Here is a 16,856-nt window from a genome sequence, read left to right as displayed (position 1 = left end):
AACATAATTTTAAATTTAATAAGGCATGACGAGATTAACACTGAAATGTCTCAATTCATTTCTACTTTATAATAAAAAAATATATGAGGTTGTCTTCTTGGAACAGTATATGTGTCGGTTGATTGATTTTTTTTTGTAGCTTAACGCAAGTGGAACTATTCATTCATGAACACAACGATTATATTTTACGACGTCCCATTTATCAATTATAATCGGTAAAGACAAATCTCTCTATAAATCTGACGAAATTAACGAGATTGTTGATAGTTATACAACATCTTATATATCCGGACACTGTACAACTTTCGTTAGAATATTTTTGGAAAACAGAATCGTAAATCCCATACAAACAAGGTAAATTGCTGTGAAATATCCATAGATATAGTAAGATGTGGTATGAGTGCCAATGAGACAACTTTCCATCCAAATAACAATTTATAAAAGTAAACCATTATAGGTCAATGTAGGGCCTTCGACATAGATCCTTGGCTCACACCGAACAACAAGCTATAAAGGGCCCATAAATTATCAGAGTAAAACCATTCAAACGGGAAAACCAACAATCATATCTTTATAAAAAGACGAGAAACACTTATAAATTACATAAACAAACGACAACTACTGCATGTAAGTCATAAAGTAAAATTAAGAAGAGACAGTACAAAATGGGAAATGAAGCAACGTCGACAATTATGTTGATATCCCATGGTATAAGAATATTGTTCCGATACGTTGGATAACATTCCTATCCACCTTCTAGTTAAAAAAAACCAACAACTTTCAATTCTAGTATGATAGCTCTATGTGATTATATAGCCATTGAATAATGTATATAAGAAAATATGAAATGGAAAAAAAATATTTTGTATTTTGCTAATATGTATATTAGTTTAACGAGTAAAGTAATTTGCTATATAGTACGGGGCGCCGAATGGGACTCTTGTGGTTTTGTACAAAATTCAATTTTGTCATTAACAAAATCATTTTTGTCTTACAAAACTATGTGATACAGACTTGTTTCATTTTTGTCATCACAAAATCCATTTTTGTAGACAAAATTCATTTTTGTAGACAAAATTCATTTTTGTTATGACAAAAGTGAATTTTGTCAAAAAGGTATGCAAATATAAACTCATTTGCATACAAAATTGACTTTTGTTACCTGATATGGAAATTAAAACACAAAATCAATTGTGTAAGACAAAATTGACTTTTGTTAATTTTGTGAGACAAAATTCACTTTTGTCTCACAAATATCTCACAAAATTGAATTTTGTCTCACAAAAGTCACTTTTGTCTCACAGAAGTCACTTTTGTCTCACAAAAGTCACTTTTGTCTCACAAAAGTCACTTTTGTCTCACAAAAGTCACTTTTGTCTCACAAAAGTCACTTTTGTCTCACAAAAGTCACTTTTGTCTCACAAAAGTCAATTTTGTCTCACAAAAGTGAATTTTGTTGAGACAAAAGTCACTTTTGTCTCACAAAAGTCAATTTTGTCTCACAAAAGTGAATTTTGTTGAGACAAAAGTCACTTTTGTCTCACAAAAGTCACTTTTGTCTCACAAAAGTCACTTTTGTCTCACAAAAGTCAATTTTGTCTCACAAAAGTGAATTTTGTTGAGACAAAAGTCACTTTTGTCTCACAAAAGTCAATTTTGTCTCACAAAAGTGAATTTTGTTGAGACAAAAGTCACTTTTGTCTCACAAAAGTCACTTTTGTCTCACAAAAGTGAATTTTGTCTCACAAAAGTCACTTTTGTCTCACAAAAGTCACTTTTGTCTCACAAAAGTGAATTTTGTCTCACAAAAGTCACTTTTGTCTCACAAAAGTGAATTTTGTCTCACAAAAGTCAATTTTGTCTCACAAAAGTCAATTTTGTCTCACAAAAGTCAATTTTGTATGCAAATTTGGATCTGCACTTGAATTATCTCGTCACGATTTTGCAAGAAGGCCTCTCATTGGATATAGAGAATGCGGGTTTCGCAGGTTCAAGGTCATATATGGATGATGCACTATTCCGCAAAAGTAAGTAATACCTAATGAAGTTTATATATGATATTCTGTGCAGGACGTCATATTATTCTAGTATGACGTCCTTCTTTTGCTTTAATGTCAACAAATCCATGTTACTTAGGGATGCACGTAAATGACGTCAAAATTGAACTTTCGATGTCACTGGTTTTTCAAAAGACGATCGAAAAAAAAAAAAATGCTGGTGCTTTTTGAAAATAGAATTAAAAAAAAATAAAGTAAATAAACATGACCTCTCCTTCATAAAGAAGCCTCTGGACCCCCTTCTCCAATTTCAGATTTTTCTGACCCCTCTACCTTTTCCATATCGGATAAATAATCGTACATACATGTTGTATTTCATTGTTTTTAGAAGAAGATATAATGTCTAAATAAACAAAAAAACTCATGTTTTAGGTTTACTTTTCCCCGACTGAAATAGAGATTACTTAGTTTTATTATATTTTAATATGCTTTGGTGTAATTTCCATTTGTAGGTTAAACCATATTTTAATTTTCAAACTGATAACGATGGCCTCAACAAGTAGCCTGCCTGACGAAAACATAAATATAGACAGGCTACAAAAGTTTTTAGATGAAGATATGCCAATCACGCAGATTGCACAAGACTTCAATGTGTGTACAAAAACAATCTACAGACGAATGAAGAGTTTTGGAATAACGAGAATACCATTCTCTGATATCAATGATGACGATCTGGTAGATATTGTGATAGAGATCAAACAAAATCACCCAAACGATGGCGAGGCTCTGTTGGATGGTCACCTCAAGGCCCGTACCCCTCCTATCAAGATCCAGCGCTGGAGACTAAGAGCTGCTATTCATTTTGTTGATAGTGCCGGGGTTCAGGCTCGGCGGACGGTTACAATTAAACGTCGCCAGTACTCTGTGCCATGTCCACATTATCTGTGGCACATTGATGGAAATCATAAGCTGATAAAGTGGAAAATGGTAATCCATGGAGGTAAGATGAATGTTAATATCAAGAGAGTACCTATGTACGTATAATAGTCGGGACTTATGTTACCTTTGTTCGTTCGTCAGTCGGTCACACTTTGGTTAAGTTCCTGGTTTAGGTCCATATCTTGGGTACTACATGTAGTAGAGCAATGATAGTTTAACACCGTATGAGTCTTGGGTAGTACAACACTACCCATTATGAATTAGGTCATTGTGACATACATTTTACGCAACAACGACTTTGGTTAAATTTTGGTTAAGGTCCATCACTCAGGCACTACAAGTAGCAGAGTAATGTTATTTGACCGGTATATGTGTCTTTGGTGGTACAACACCACCCACTATGAATTAGGTCATTTGATAAAAAATGACGTCGGTTAAGTTGTTGGTTCGAGTGCATATCTCAGGCACCTCAAGTAGTTGAGCAATTATATTTGATCAGTAGATATATGTCTTGGGTTGTACAAAACTACCCACTATAAACTAGGTCATTGTGACCTACATTTTACAAATGACATTTGACAAGTAGATGGGTCTTGGGTAGTGCAACACCACCCACTATGAATTAGGTCTTTGCAACCTACATTTTATTCATAAACGACTTTAGTTAAGTTCTTAGTTTAGGTAAATATCTCGGGCATCACACATAAAAGAGCTGTCATGATATCTGACCAGCATACGTGTTTTGGGTTGCAGGACACCACCTACATTGCGTATATATATCACTTTTTTAATTTCTTGGTTAAGGACCATATCTCCGGTTCTCAATCATTCTCGTTTAAATAATCTGATGTACAGTAGTTGTCGTTTGTTTATGTGATATATACGTGTTTCTCGTTTCTAGTTTCTCTTTTTTTTTATATAGATTAGACCGTTGGTTTTCCCGTTTGAATGGGTTTACACTATTAATTTTGGGGCCCTTAATAGCGTGATGTTCGGTGTGAGCCTAGGCCCCGTGTTGAAGGCCGTACACCAACCTATTTATATATATAATGGTTAACTTTTTTTTTTAATTGTTATTTGGATAGAGAGTTGTCTCATTGGCACTTACATCACATCTTCCTATATCTATTTGGGGGTCCAAAAATCGGGAAAAATAAATGTAGTAAAATCTAAGGAATTTTGAATGCATTTGAAATCATTAATGTGGAGATTGCTAGGCGAAAAAAGTCAAAGTATTGGTAACATGAAATTAACATTTTTTTTTATTCCTGAAACTTTGAAGATCTTTGAAGAATTACTTGTAACGTACAAATTTATCACACTACATAGAAACTACTAAATACCAAGACTCGATTACAGAATATTTATAACTATTATTCAATTTTAAAGTATCAGTAACGTAGGAATCATTAAAAATCTTGACAAAATAATATGGTGGCCGGATGCGGCCATTTCGTCTTTTCATGTTTTCGCGTTTTCTCCTTTCACTTTCACGCGAAATCGAGAAATCGAGAAAGCGAAAACGCGAAATCGAATAATCAAGAAAGCAAAAACGCGAAAACGCGAAATCGGGAAATCGAGAAAGCGAAATCTAGAAAACGCGAAATGAAATAGATTTCTCTATTTCGCGTTTTCGCGTTTTCGCGTTTTTGCTTTCTCGATTTCGCGTTTTCGCTTTCTCGATTTCTGGCCATGATTTCCCGATTTCCCGATTTCGGGTGAAATTGAAAGGAGAAAACGCGAAAACACGAAAAGACGAAATGGCCGCATCCGGCCACCATAACATATTTAAATTTCACAATTCGTTATTCAACCGAGTACAATTTATTATATTATTGTTTCTTTGTTTATGATATCAAAGGTGAGATTTAATCATCAGCAAACCTTTGTAAATGATTGTTTATGCTCAATTATTGTCAATCTTGACATGCAGAATAAAGGGATAACAATGTACTTCACAAACCCTAACTTTTCAGTGAGTCGTGATATTGAGCTGTATGATGGCTCATTAAAATTCTATAATTTTAAGAATTATTTAAAACATTTATTTATGTACTTTTATTTAAAATATTTGAATGCTGAGAGTATAATTTTGTCAATAGTGGATGCATGGTATAACTTGATGAGATTGACCGCTCTACAATTAGGAGTGCAATAATAAATAAATAGTTGATGTGGGGTTAGGTAAGGAGAACGATCCCGATACTGGTCACTGTCACAATACTGGGTCAGAGGCGGATCCAGAAATGTGGGGACCCGCTCCTGTGATTCCCTATATCAGCAACCATTTTTTCCCCCAAAAAGGATGGGGCCCGGGCCCCCTGTCCCCTAAATTCGCCTCTGTGGGTCATTTATTATACCAGTTTTGGCACTACTGGATTCCCAGTAATTGTATCTTCCAGTATTGTCAATTATTTATATATTCAGTTAATTTTCAGGTATTGATGGGTTTACCAGACTAGTGGTGTTCATGAATATATCCAATAATAACAAAGCCACAACTGTTCACAGAGGGTTTATTGCTGCTACCGAGCAGTTCAACTGGCCAATTCGATTAAGGACAGACTTTGGAGGAGAAAACGAGCTAATTTGGCAGGCTATTCTTGATAAGCGTGGACCTCGTTCAGCATTAGTAGGTAGTTCTGTCCACAACCAGCCGATTGAACAATTATGGGGCATTATAAATGACAGGGTGACATTGCCATTCAAGGTACTCTTTGATTCAATGGCTAGAGATGGTTTACTGAATACAGACAATGATACGGACATTATGTGCCTTCACTGGGTATTTCTACCCTTAATACAGGCCAACCTTACAAGGGAAGTGTTGGCACTTAACAAGCGGAAGATTTCAACAGAACATCAGCGATCACCTTGCCAGCTCGAAATTCAGTTTATGCACCTCAAAGCAGCTTATGAAAACAAGCCCATCGAGCAACATGAAGGTGTGGTCTGCTCATACCAAGATCCTGATGACTTGGCTCGCCCATTACAACATGTTAGGTGTGACGAGTTTGAACGATTCCCAGCAGAACTCCGTGAGGAACTCTGTGCACTAGGCACAGCTTTAGAAATAAGAGATGGACGTCGGTTGTATTTAGAAGTCGTGTCAACTATTGAAAAGTATTTGCTTCGTACATAAGAACAATTTCATGAAAAGATAAACAAGAACAGAAGTCTGAATATTTGAAAAGTGTGTATTTTACAACTACTGGTATGTAATCGGTGTCATGTAATCTTGTAAATTGTGCAGATTAAAGTTTTTTGAAGTAGATAAAACTAAGCAAGATATAAAAAATAATTTTACCAAAAGAGATTTCTTGTCACAAAGAATATGTATGTGAAATAAAAAAAAAAAACACTATCGTAAGAACAAGGTTCTAGTTTTTCTGCACACAGACTGATTGTATAACATTTGTCCCGGCAACCTATAAGTTACAGGTACTGGCTATGATTACTTCGGAAAAGTAACAATAAGAAAATATTCAGATTACTTCGCTCACTAAATGCTGGTATGTAACGTCGGTACAATTTGGGGGATTATTTTATTAACAAGAGTGCACACACTGAAATGTCTCGCCTTCTTTACTAATCATTGATATTTTGTTGATAGTCCTAAGTATAAAGCTTTATTACAACTGTCACTTAAACTTAACATTAACCAAGATGGCTTAAACAAAGACCAATAAACCATGAAAATTAGGTCAATGTCAGATGAACCATGCCAGGCAGACATATACAGCTAACAATGCTTCCATACAACAAATATAGTTGACCAATTACTTAAAGTTTAAGAAAAATAGACCAACACACACAAACTTAACACTGTGCAATGAACTGTGAAATTGAGGTCATGGTCAAATAAAACCTGCGGGACTGATATTTAGATCATAATATATTTCAGTACACCAAATATAGTTGACCTTTGGCATATAATATTAGATAAAAAGACCAAAACTTAAAAAAATAACTTTGACCACTGAACCATGAAAATGAGGTCAAGGTCAGATGACATCTGCCAGGTAGACAAGGCTCCGTGTTGAAGGCCGTACTTTAACCTATAATGGTTTAATTTTTAAATTGTTATTTGGATGGAGAGTTGTCTCATTGGCACTCACACCACATCTTCCTATATCTATGTACACCTTTCAGTCATTCCATACAACAAATATAGTAGACCTATTGCATAAAATATGAGAAAAACATACCAAAACACAAAACCTTTACTATAACCACTCAACCATGAAAATGAGGTCAAGGTCAGGTGACATCTGCCAGTTGGACATGTACACCTTACAGTCCTTCCATACACCAAATATACTAGCCCTATTGCTTATAGTATCTGAGATATGGACTTGACCACCAAAACTTAACCTTGTTCACTGATCCATGAAATAAGGTCGAGGTCAAGTGAAAACTGTCTGACGGGCATGAGGACCTTGCAAAGTACGCACATACCAAATATAGTTATCCTATTACTTATAATAATAGAGAATTCAACATTACAAAATTTCTGAACTTTTTTTCAAGTGGTCACTGAACCATGAAAATGAGGTCAAGGACATTGGACATTTGACTGACGGAAACTTCGTAACATAAGGCATCAATATACAAAGTATGAAGCATCCAGGTCTTTCACCTTCTAAAATATTAACCTTTTAAGAAGTGAGCTAACACCGCCGCCGGATCACTATCCCTTTGTCGAGCTTTCTGCAACAAAAGTTGCAGGCTCGACAAAAATCACAGAAAAAAGAAAGATTTATAGAAAAATATAATTTATTACTGGTAGGAAATACAAAACGACAAAGATAAAGATGTAAAATATTGCAATTCATTTATTAAGGATAACATTACCGACATATCCAAAATGTGCAAAAACATTCTCTTTAATTTGTGTTTACTTGTGAGTGAAAATGTACTTTTATAGACAATGTATTTACCCTTTACCCTCTTCCGAAGTCGAAGGTTTTCGGATTCATTTGGTTATTCAGAGTAGCGGATCGACAGCGCTAGACTTGGGAAGATGACCCTTTATCTGCAATGACTAACTATATATTTCAACACAGTGAGCCAACAGTATTTTATGTCTCAGTTTGTCGTACATGGGAATAACAACAAGAGGAAGTAACTGTACATAACCTATGTTTTTGTTACACCCAGAAATATTCGATTCCTTTCCCTACAATGCATACCCATGCCGGTATGCATTTAGTCTGCTAATCAATCCTAATATTTTTTTTATTTTTACTACTCAAGAGTAATCGTAGCCTGGCAGTGCCCAAGTTATTTTTTTTGTTCGCCTCAAGGTGCAAGCGTCTATGTCTCCATTCAAGTTAACGTCCGAGTTCATATCTCAGCAACTATACATGGAAGGATCATGTAACCTTGCGTGCACATGTATGCGCTAGGGATGAAACATCAGCATCCAGTCAAAATTAAGTCGTTGTGACCTACATTTTCCGCTTGAATGAATGACTTACTTAATTTACATTAAAGTTTACATCGAAGTTCATATCTCAGCAATTCACATTATAGGATCATGCTTTGACCTTGCATGTGCATGCATTGGGATGATACATCTGCATCCAGACAAAGTTATGTCACTGTGACCTACATTTCCCGTACATTTACATCTGAGTTCATATCTCAGCAACTATGCATGATCGGATCATGTATGCTTTAGGGGTGGTACATGAGCAGAATTTGCTTTTTGTCTACAATTGGGTGGACCGTGGGTATGAACTATATTTTACAATTGAATGATTTACTTTCAACTGATGTTCCATAAAGAGGTAAACTTTGTAATTGTTGATTACCAATCTTTTCACTTTGCCAGCCATACTCTCAAATTGAAGCCAAGGAAATGTTATGCCTTGAAGGATTTAATGTATATAAATCAATTCAACAACATAGAAATTACCGTACAGTTTATTATTATAAATCAATGCATATTCAAAAAAACATCAGATAACAACTTCAAACATAAATGATAATCAAAACAACATTTATACATTCAAAAGTTTTAAGTTTAATGTAACTCATAATATTGTGATATGATTGATATTTCGAGTAATGCATTCTAATATGATTTGCTGTAATTGCTTTATGGCTAAACTCTGTTTAAATGCTCAATAAACCACTTTTCGTAGCTGCGCATTTTAATACTTTTGTTTGTGGTGGATTACAATAAGATGTGTTGTTTATATAGATATTGTTTCCTGAAAAAGTTAATTTGTTGTCATTTTAAGATGACCTGGTCCTTTATATTCATTATTTAACCACTAACTACCGCTCAGGGTTAAGGTAGTTTTTTTTTTTTTGGGGGGGGGGGGGGGGGGTCTTGATCATTGCCATATAATGTGAACAAGATTTTGTATAATAAAACTTTGTTCAATGAGCAATCAAAATTTGCAAAGAAACTTTGGGGTCAGGGATATACTTTAAAAGATACAGAGCTTTAAAAATGGACCATGTTTGGGACTTTTACCTTTTACATATGCATTAATAATCAACAATCAAGGTCCTAGTAGCGAAAAGAAGGAGCAAGGGTACTGGTTGTGGAATTATAAACCCACTTGTCATGTTTTGTTTTTAGGTGTAATATTTGTTTTGAACAAAATTAAGTTCTGACAACCTATGTCACAGTTAACATAAATGAAATCATCCTTTAAAATTCTTGATTTTACCCTGGATATGGAAATACCGAAATTTTACAACTAAGGTGATATAACTCTCAAACAGGACAAAGAATATTCCTCAAACTTTTAAGTATATGTTGATTTAATAGATAGCTTCAAATTAGAGTCATAAAAATTGATATGTCAAAAGTTACAGCATAAAATATATAGTAATTTGTGTTTGGCAGGAAAGGGGAGATAATACTTTCAAAGTAATTTTCTGCAAAAATATAAATATTTTGTTACCTATATAGTCAAAGAACTTTCTAGAATAGTAGCCTTACATAATATGCTTATAAAATATTACTAATTAATACATTGGTCCATTGCTTATATTTTGTGGAAAGTGAAGTAAAACAAAGGCACTCCTGCACAATATATGCGAATTATTTCCCTTTTTTGTAAAATCCAAAAAATGTACAATTTTACAAATTAAGCATTAATTCAATATGATTCGTGTATTTTTCAAATCAAATATATTATTTTTGATATTTTGTACCAATAATCATAACAAAAGTATATTGGTTATGAATAATTCCAAATTGCGCAGATTGGATGCGCAAGGCTATCATCCTTAATTAACTACCTTAAATGGGAATATCAAGGCCATGTTAAAATTTCCAACAAATAAAATTATTTCTTAAATAACAGATAGTTCTTAAAATTTGAATCAAAACATAAATGAATGTAAAGCAATGTAAACATAACTGAAGCATGAAAGATGCCCGTCATGTGCTAGCACTACTAGGTATATCCCCCCTCAAAGTTGGACAGCAGTTAGAGAACCTTTGTGAGCATGCTCACATACCCCACGCCCCCATATTCTCACTGGACACACAAAATCTTCACAGATTCCTAAGGTCAAAGACTCATAACTCTACAAAAGTCAACTGATAAAATATTTCTTGTGGATATGCACATTTACATATTATGTCCTCATTAACTACAAAGTTTCATGAAATTCTGATGTGTGGTTTCAGAGGAGTTGTGATGACAAACTGTTGCAGTATTAAATTTCAGCGAAAATTCAAAGTTAAAGGGGCATAACTCCCAGAAAAAAAATTTAATCATGGTTTCCTGTCAATATGCACATCTACAAAGTTTCACGTAATTCTGTTGTGTGGTTTCAGGGGAAATGCGATGACAAACTGTTGCAGAAGTATATTTAGGCAAAAATTACAAGTTAAAGAGCATTACTCCTAGAAAAAAAATAGAATCGAAATTTCCTGTAGATATGCACATCTACATCCTTATTATCTTCAAAGTTTCATGAAATTCTGTTGTGTGGTTTCAGAGGAGTTGTGATGACGAGAACAGAACTGAAGGACGGACAGAGAGAGTGATGAAAGACAGATGGACAGGTCAAAAACATTATACCCTCCGCAACTTTGTTACTTATGGTAAAATTAAAATGGCTTACTTCATGTAACTGATGAATGTGAAGCTATGTATCAAATTTTGATATCATTCCATTTTATTTTTTTGTTTGTGATGAAAGTTATCCATAAAACATCTCATTCACTGAAAAAAAACTCAATTCCAGCAAAGACAGGAAGTTGATGGTGGAGTGCATCAAAAATAGATTACAATGTACAATTGATCAATATGAAGATGTTTACCAATGGACAATGTACCATACTAGTCCAGTCAAATTAAGCTTTAACCTCGAACTAATTGCATCAGAAAATGTTTTAGTTCTAATCTATAGCATTAAGCCACAAATATAAACAGAAAAAAGTCCCATAAAATTTAACTTGAGGAAAGCTCAAAATCAGCATTTTTAATTTCCTATGGAAATTAACATTGGAAAGGGGAGATAACTAAAAACAAGTCTTTTTTTGTTGTCAATTTTTTGTTGATTTTCTTAAAATTCACATAAAGTATGAAACTTTGACGGGGTTATAAGTTCCTATTTGACTATATTATATAATCTTCTGCTCATGAAATGCACAAAACCAAAGTGTTATGGGTATTTTTTTTGCACATTTTTCATTAAAGAAATAGCAAATGTGTTGCTTTATGACCATTTTGAAATAATAATGTGAAAATTTGGTATGGTTTATTTCTGTAAATTATATTTGTTCGGCAACTTCTTTGTTTAAAGAAACTTTAAAGCCCAAAAAGAAGAATATATGCTTAATTATTTTTATGAAGTTTGATATTCTTTACCATGACAAGTTGAAAAAATTAATAAATGGTCAACTAATGAATTTTGAAATCTTGGTTGTAGCTTGATTAAAGATATGAAAACACTTTTAGAGCTGTTTGTTATTCTCTATATAGACGGCTAAAATATCAAGAATCAATACATTCTGATGAATAGAAACGGTAAAGTTATAATTTTGTTCCAATTTGTATTGATATTCCTTTTTTTTTGCAGACTTATCTCTCATTTTCAATGCAAATCTCCATAGGAATATTAAAATCGTGATTTTTTAGTCTTCCACAAATTAGATCTTGTTTGACTTTTTCTGTGTATATTTGGGGTATAATATGCTAAAGATTAAAACTAAAAAATCTTCTGTTGCAATAACTTTAAGGTTAAGGTCAAATTTATGCTCAATTGACTGGACTATAAAAGGCCTGGACAAAAATAAACTTCAAATTACGCCTTCATTTTCAGCAGTAAATCAGAAATACTTACGAGAAAACCATAATATATAAACACCATACATAAATTAACACAAACAAAAACTGTTCAACTGAAATTCAAACGAATTAATGCCACCTTTAATTGTGGAGTCTGTAACCGACTTCTAAAATACATTTACTTGCTTATGGCAACAAATAGTCAGAAGTAGTGCTCTGATGAGACTCAATGAGTACTGTAATACAATATGTATACATCAAAGGATGTTACACTGATTATTGATTGACTTATCTTTTTCTCCACACCAAAAAGCATCTATCAAAAAACCGAAACACATTTTTTGTGTTAATCTGTAACAAAAAATAATATAAAGTTTCTTTAATCAAATGGCAATTATTTTGCTGTAAAGGTTAAGATCTCACTATTCAGTCACTAAGACCGAACCCATCTCCCATTACCATCCACTTGCAGTAACGTTCCCCAGCTTTTCGAGTTTGTGCTTTTAAATCTAAGGGGAATGTTGCATTCAGTGCACAGGTGCTTATTTTTGGACTTTTGAAGTTGGGATCAAAGTGGATGAGTATTGGCTTATAAAATCCTCCTGGAGGTTCCATGGTGCTGCCGGTGAAGAAGCGCAAAACTTCCTCAGCTGAGATTTGCAAATCCTCCTTGGCAGGCTCATAGTCGCTACGTGGTGATTCTGATTTGCACAAAGCAAGCCCTGCGAACGCATCTTTCAGGAAGGACTTGAAATAGACATATGCCTTGTCCTCTTGTCTTGCCAGCTGAGAACCACATGCACCATACTTATTTAGCTTGAAGAGTTCTAAGAACTCGTTCTGGTTTTTTTTGGGAATGAGGTCAAGGCTCAAAAAATGCAATGCAGCTTCCTCTGCCTCTGGCGTTGATTTCCAGACTGAGAGGAATGGTTGCAGACCTGGAAAGAAAAAATAAATAAAATATTAGTCATACCACCTGCTTTCTTTTTTTTTCCTGCGGTAATGCGGAACAGGGACATAGCAATGCTAGCCTCCATGTGTCTGTCTGTCTATCACACTTTTGTAAGAGCTCTCATGCTGACATTACTCAACTGAATTTTATAAAATTTATACCACATGTTACTACCACTAATACCTTGGACAAGTTCCAACATCATCACTGTTCAATTATTTTGACAGGAGTTATGGGAGTTTATCAACTTTGTTTAGTAGGCTAATCATATTCCACCTAGTAGTTTCAGAGGAGTTAACGTTTGAAAAAGTTTAAGACAAAGGAAGAAAGAGGCAGAGTGATGGCAAAAGTTTACATAGGCTATTGGCCAGGTGTGCTAAAAACAACACTGAAATTTAGAAATAATCTGCAAATGCCAACTGGATGTCTGAGTGAGAACACTTCTGGACCCATTTTTCTCGATGGAAAGGAGGTCTAGATCCTCAAATTTTTCCTTTTTATTATCTATAACTTTATACTTTTGCTATGATTTATTACAACACTGCTTTAAAAAAAATATTTTGGGGCTCCTTTTTTCTCAGCAGAAAGGGTCAGGATCCTTGAAAATTTAATTTTTGTAATCTACAAGTTAATATATTACAACCCCACTTTTTAACAATTTTTGATTTTCACCCTTTTGACATCTTTCTGCACAGCAGAAAAGGTTGGGATCCTCAAAAATAGAATTTTAGTAAAGTATTACCTTTCCAATGATATATTACAACCCTACTTTTAAACAGCATTTGATTTTCCACCCTTTTGGGCCCCTTTTTTGTGTTCACATTGTCACGAGGAGCATTGTGTTGAAATTTGAAAAAGACTCAAGTCAATGGACAACAACAAACACAGACCTCATAACATAACTTTTTGTGGTCTTATAAAACTGAAATCAGAAGATAAGTTTATGAGTTGTTGCATAGACATTTGCAAAATGAACAACCTATAGGCTTTAATAGTGGAGTTCATGTTTTGCCATGGGAAACCCCTAAGTTCACAGTCATCAAACATGTCAAAATATAAAATAGTAGGAGACAGACTCTCAGAGAGTTTCAGTGAATTCTTTTGTGCAGCTAGGTAGATCACAAGTATATATTATTTGAGACATTTTTTTTTTATAATTTGCCAAAATGAAGATTTTACTATGCTCTTTTCAAAAATTTAATAAAAAGTAGGGGTCACTGTGCTATTTTTCAAGCTTTGAGTCTTTGAAAATTGCCAAAATTTGGTTAGTTTGTTCATGAAAAAATAGTGTGCATAAAAAGAATTTTGAAATAAATTGTAAGAAGAAAGGTTTCATAATATGTTTTAAGAAAATAAAAAGAAAACATGGTGTCACCGAACTTGATTTCTTGCTACAAGTAAAAATAAAAAAATTCCCATTAGCCCAGTATAAATTTTGTACTAAAAGAGTTATCTCCCCTTAAATGGCTCATTTTGAAAAAAAAAATGATTTTAAAACCACAAAAAATGATATTTGTTAAAGTATTTTGTACAATACAATTAATTTACAAATTTCCTTTAAATAGAAAAAAACATTCTAACCCATTGAATTGCAAATCTGTCTCCATATTTGCAGATTTAGGCAAATAACTAGACCGATTTTGTACTGTGATTGTACAATCCAAGATGGCAGTATACCATGAATCTACCTCAGGAGACTAAAGTAGATACAACATGTACACAATATATATATCATTAAATAAAATAGTAAAATAAGTTAATAGTTAACAGTTCCATTCAACTTAACTTTTTAACTTATTTCACTATTTTATTTAATGAATATATACATCTGCACATGTGAAAATTATTTTTTACGCCTATATAATATATATATACAAGTTAAGACTTCTCCACCCTATATATATATCTGAAAATATACAACTCGTTTAAACATCAACCTAACAATGTTAGATCTGTAAATTTGCTTTCACAATTTTTTTGTTCTTCCTTCGATGGGATTCGAACCCATGATACCGAGATATGGTGACACCAAATCGCCTGCACTGCAGCCGTCCCGCTAGACCTCATGAACATCTAGGCTTCATAAAAATGAAGCTTTCAGTGGCCAGGTGTTAACTTTCCACATCAGTTATATATATACACATATGTATATCCATGCATCTCCTCTCCATGCCTTATATATCATGTACTGTAGTACGCAGCTAGATTAAAACTGATGAGGAAAGGTAACACATGGCCATCGAAAGCTTTATTATTGTGAAGCCCAGGTGGTTGTGTGGTCTAGCAGGACGGCTGCAATTCAGGCGTTGTGGTGTCATGGTATCTCAGTAGCATGGGTTCGAATCCCGGCGAGGGAAGAACAAAAAAATTTGCGAAAGCAAACTCACAGATCTAACATTGTTGGGTTGATGTTTAGACGAGTTGTATACACATATATATATATACAACTCGTCTAAACATCAACCTAACAATGTTAGATCTGTTAATTTGCTTTTGCAAATTTTTGGTTCTTCCCTCGCCGGGATTCGAACCCATGCTACTGTGATATCGTGACACCAAATCGCCTGCACTGCAGCCGTCATGCTAGACCATATATATAAATCTCACTAACAAACTTGCCTCTCTGAAAATCCATGAGGGCAGGCAACTGCATGGACAGCACATCTCTCCTGTAGAGGCCTCGGAGCCAGCATTTTCTGTCAGCCTCACACAGGGCTGAGGAAGGCTTCGAACAACCAATTGAAAGCCTATCCACAATGTCATCTATCTCATCTAATTTGCAATTCAGAACCTGTAAAAAGACCATGGTAACATTAGAATGTAAATACTAATACCTCCAATTATAAATTAACAGCCTTCCAAGAATGGTTGTAGCCAGTTGGTGTAAAGAATGACACTTTCCAAAAAAAAAAGTATTTTATATGAAAATCTGGAAAGAATGTGGATATTTATATCAGAGCTGTTCAAAATCTACCAGAATGTGGGAACCAAAGAGATATTACTTTGTGACCTCTGAAAAAACTTTTTCTCTCACAAGAACAAGTAACCACTGTGAAACATTTTAAAGAAGAAATATTTACCCTTATAATTACCACGTCAGAACTTCTTACCTATACAGAAAGTAATTACAATAGAATCTAAAAAAATTCTTTATATACCCCCTCTTTACCTTTTCTGCTAACTGTTGCTGCTCCTTTGTTTCAAAGTGTTGCTTTGTCACTTCTCCTAGACTGCCTTTAATAATAAACTTAGCTAAAGGCTCTGTAAATACAGGCAAGCCAACTGTGCCCTAAAATTAGTAGTATAGAATGTTAGCCTTGTAGTGCAGTGCTAAACACATGAAGTACAAACATGTACTAACCCCTAGGATAGTGTTATAATTGGTTTCTGACTATCCTGCCCAAATTCTTATTCTATACAATAATTTTTGTATACCTCCTACAAGTTCCTAGTATTATTGTTCAAAATGATGAAATACAAAACTCTGCAGATTATTAATAAATCTCTTACCAGTTTCCTCAAAATTCTGTTCTCTGAGTGCCACATTTATTTAGTCATGATGTCTCTGAATTTCTTATTAACTGATATTAATGAAATTGTCAAGTATGATAACAGCACATTACTGTTAAAAAAATAATTCATCTTCATACTGCTTGTAAAATGAATGCATGACCCTGAGTATGATGCTGCTCGACTTTCAGC

The 16,856-nt window shown here is 34.0% G+C and overlaps 2 protein-coding genes across 5 annotated transcripts in view; one reads left to right on the top strand and one right to left on the bottom strand.

The window, feature by feature from the left end:
* Positions 1 to 1,886: 1,886 nt before the first annotated feature.
* LOC139499532 (uncharacterized) lies at positions 1,887 to 6,281 on the top strand. The gene is made up of 3 exons (XM_071288252.1): positions 1,887 to 2,027; positions 2,510 to 2,997; positions 5,375 to 6,281. The coding sequence occupies exons 2-3, from the start codon at positions 2,544 to 2,546 to the stop codon at positions 6,076 to 6,078; spliced, it is 1,158 nt and encodes a 385-aa protein (XP_071144353.1). The 5' UTR covers positions 1,887 to 2,027; positions 2,510 to 2,543; the 3' UTR covers positions 6,079 to 6,281.
* A 2,984-nt stretch (positions 6,282 to 9,265) lies between these two features.
* Positions 9,266 to 16,856, bottom strand: part of LOC139499531 (uncharacterized) — a 38,271-nt gene continuing 30,680 nt past the window's right edge. For all 4 annotated transcript variants that reach the window (XM_071288247.1, XM_071288249.1, XM_071288248.1 and 1 more), the window contains exons 14-16: positions 16,324 to 16,443; positions 15,774 to 15,945; positions 9,266 to 13,140 (exon numbers count right to left, since the gene is read on the bottom strand). In XM_071288247.1, the coding sequence (XP_071144348.1) occupies positions 12,629 to 13,140; positions 15,774 to 15,945; positions 16,324 to 16,443 (804 nt within the window). In that variant the 3' untranslated portion in view covers positions 9,266 to 12,628. The remainder of the gene's footprint in view (positions 13,141 to 15,773; positions 15,946 to 16,323; positions 16,444 to 16,856) is intronic.

The sequence above is a fragment of the Mytilus edulis genome, chromosome 12, assembly GCF_963676685.1.
Source record: "Mytilus edulis chromosome 12, xbMytEdul2.2, whole genome shotgun sequence".
In the NCBI taxonomy this organism is placed as follows: Eukaryota; Metazoa; Mollusca; class Bivalvia; order Mytilida; family Mytilidae; genus Mytilus; species Mytilus edulis.
The sequence above is the reverse complement of the archived record's forward strand: the minus strand, read 5'-3'. Positions and strand labels throughout refer to the sequence as shown.

Excerpts from the sequence above, each read along its gene's own strand:
- LOC139499532 (XM_071288252.1), top strand. The coding sequence starts at position 2,544 with ATGGCCTCAACAAGTAGCCTGCCTGACGAAAACATAAATATAGACAGG. Across the intron at positions 2,998-5,374 it reads GAAAATGGTAATCCATGGAG|GTATTGATGGGTTTACCAGA; the intron begins GTAAGATGAATG and ends GTTAATTTTCAG.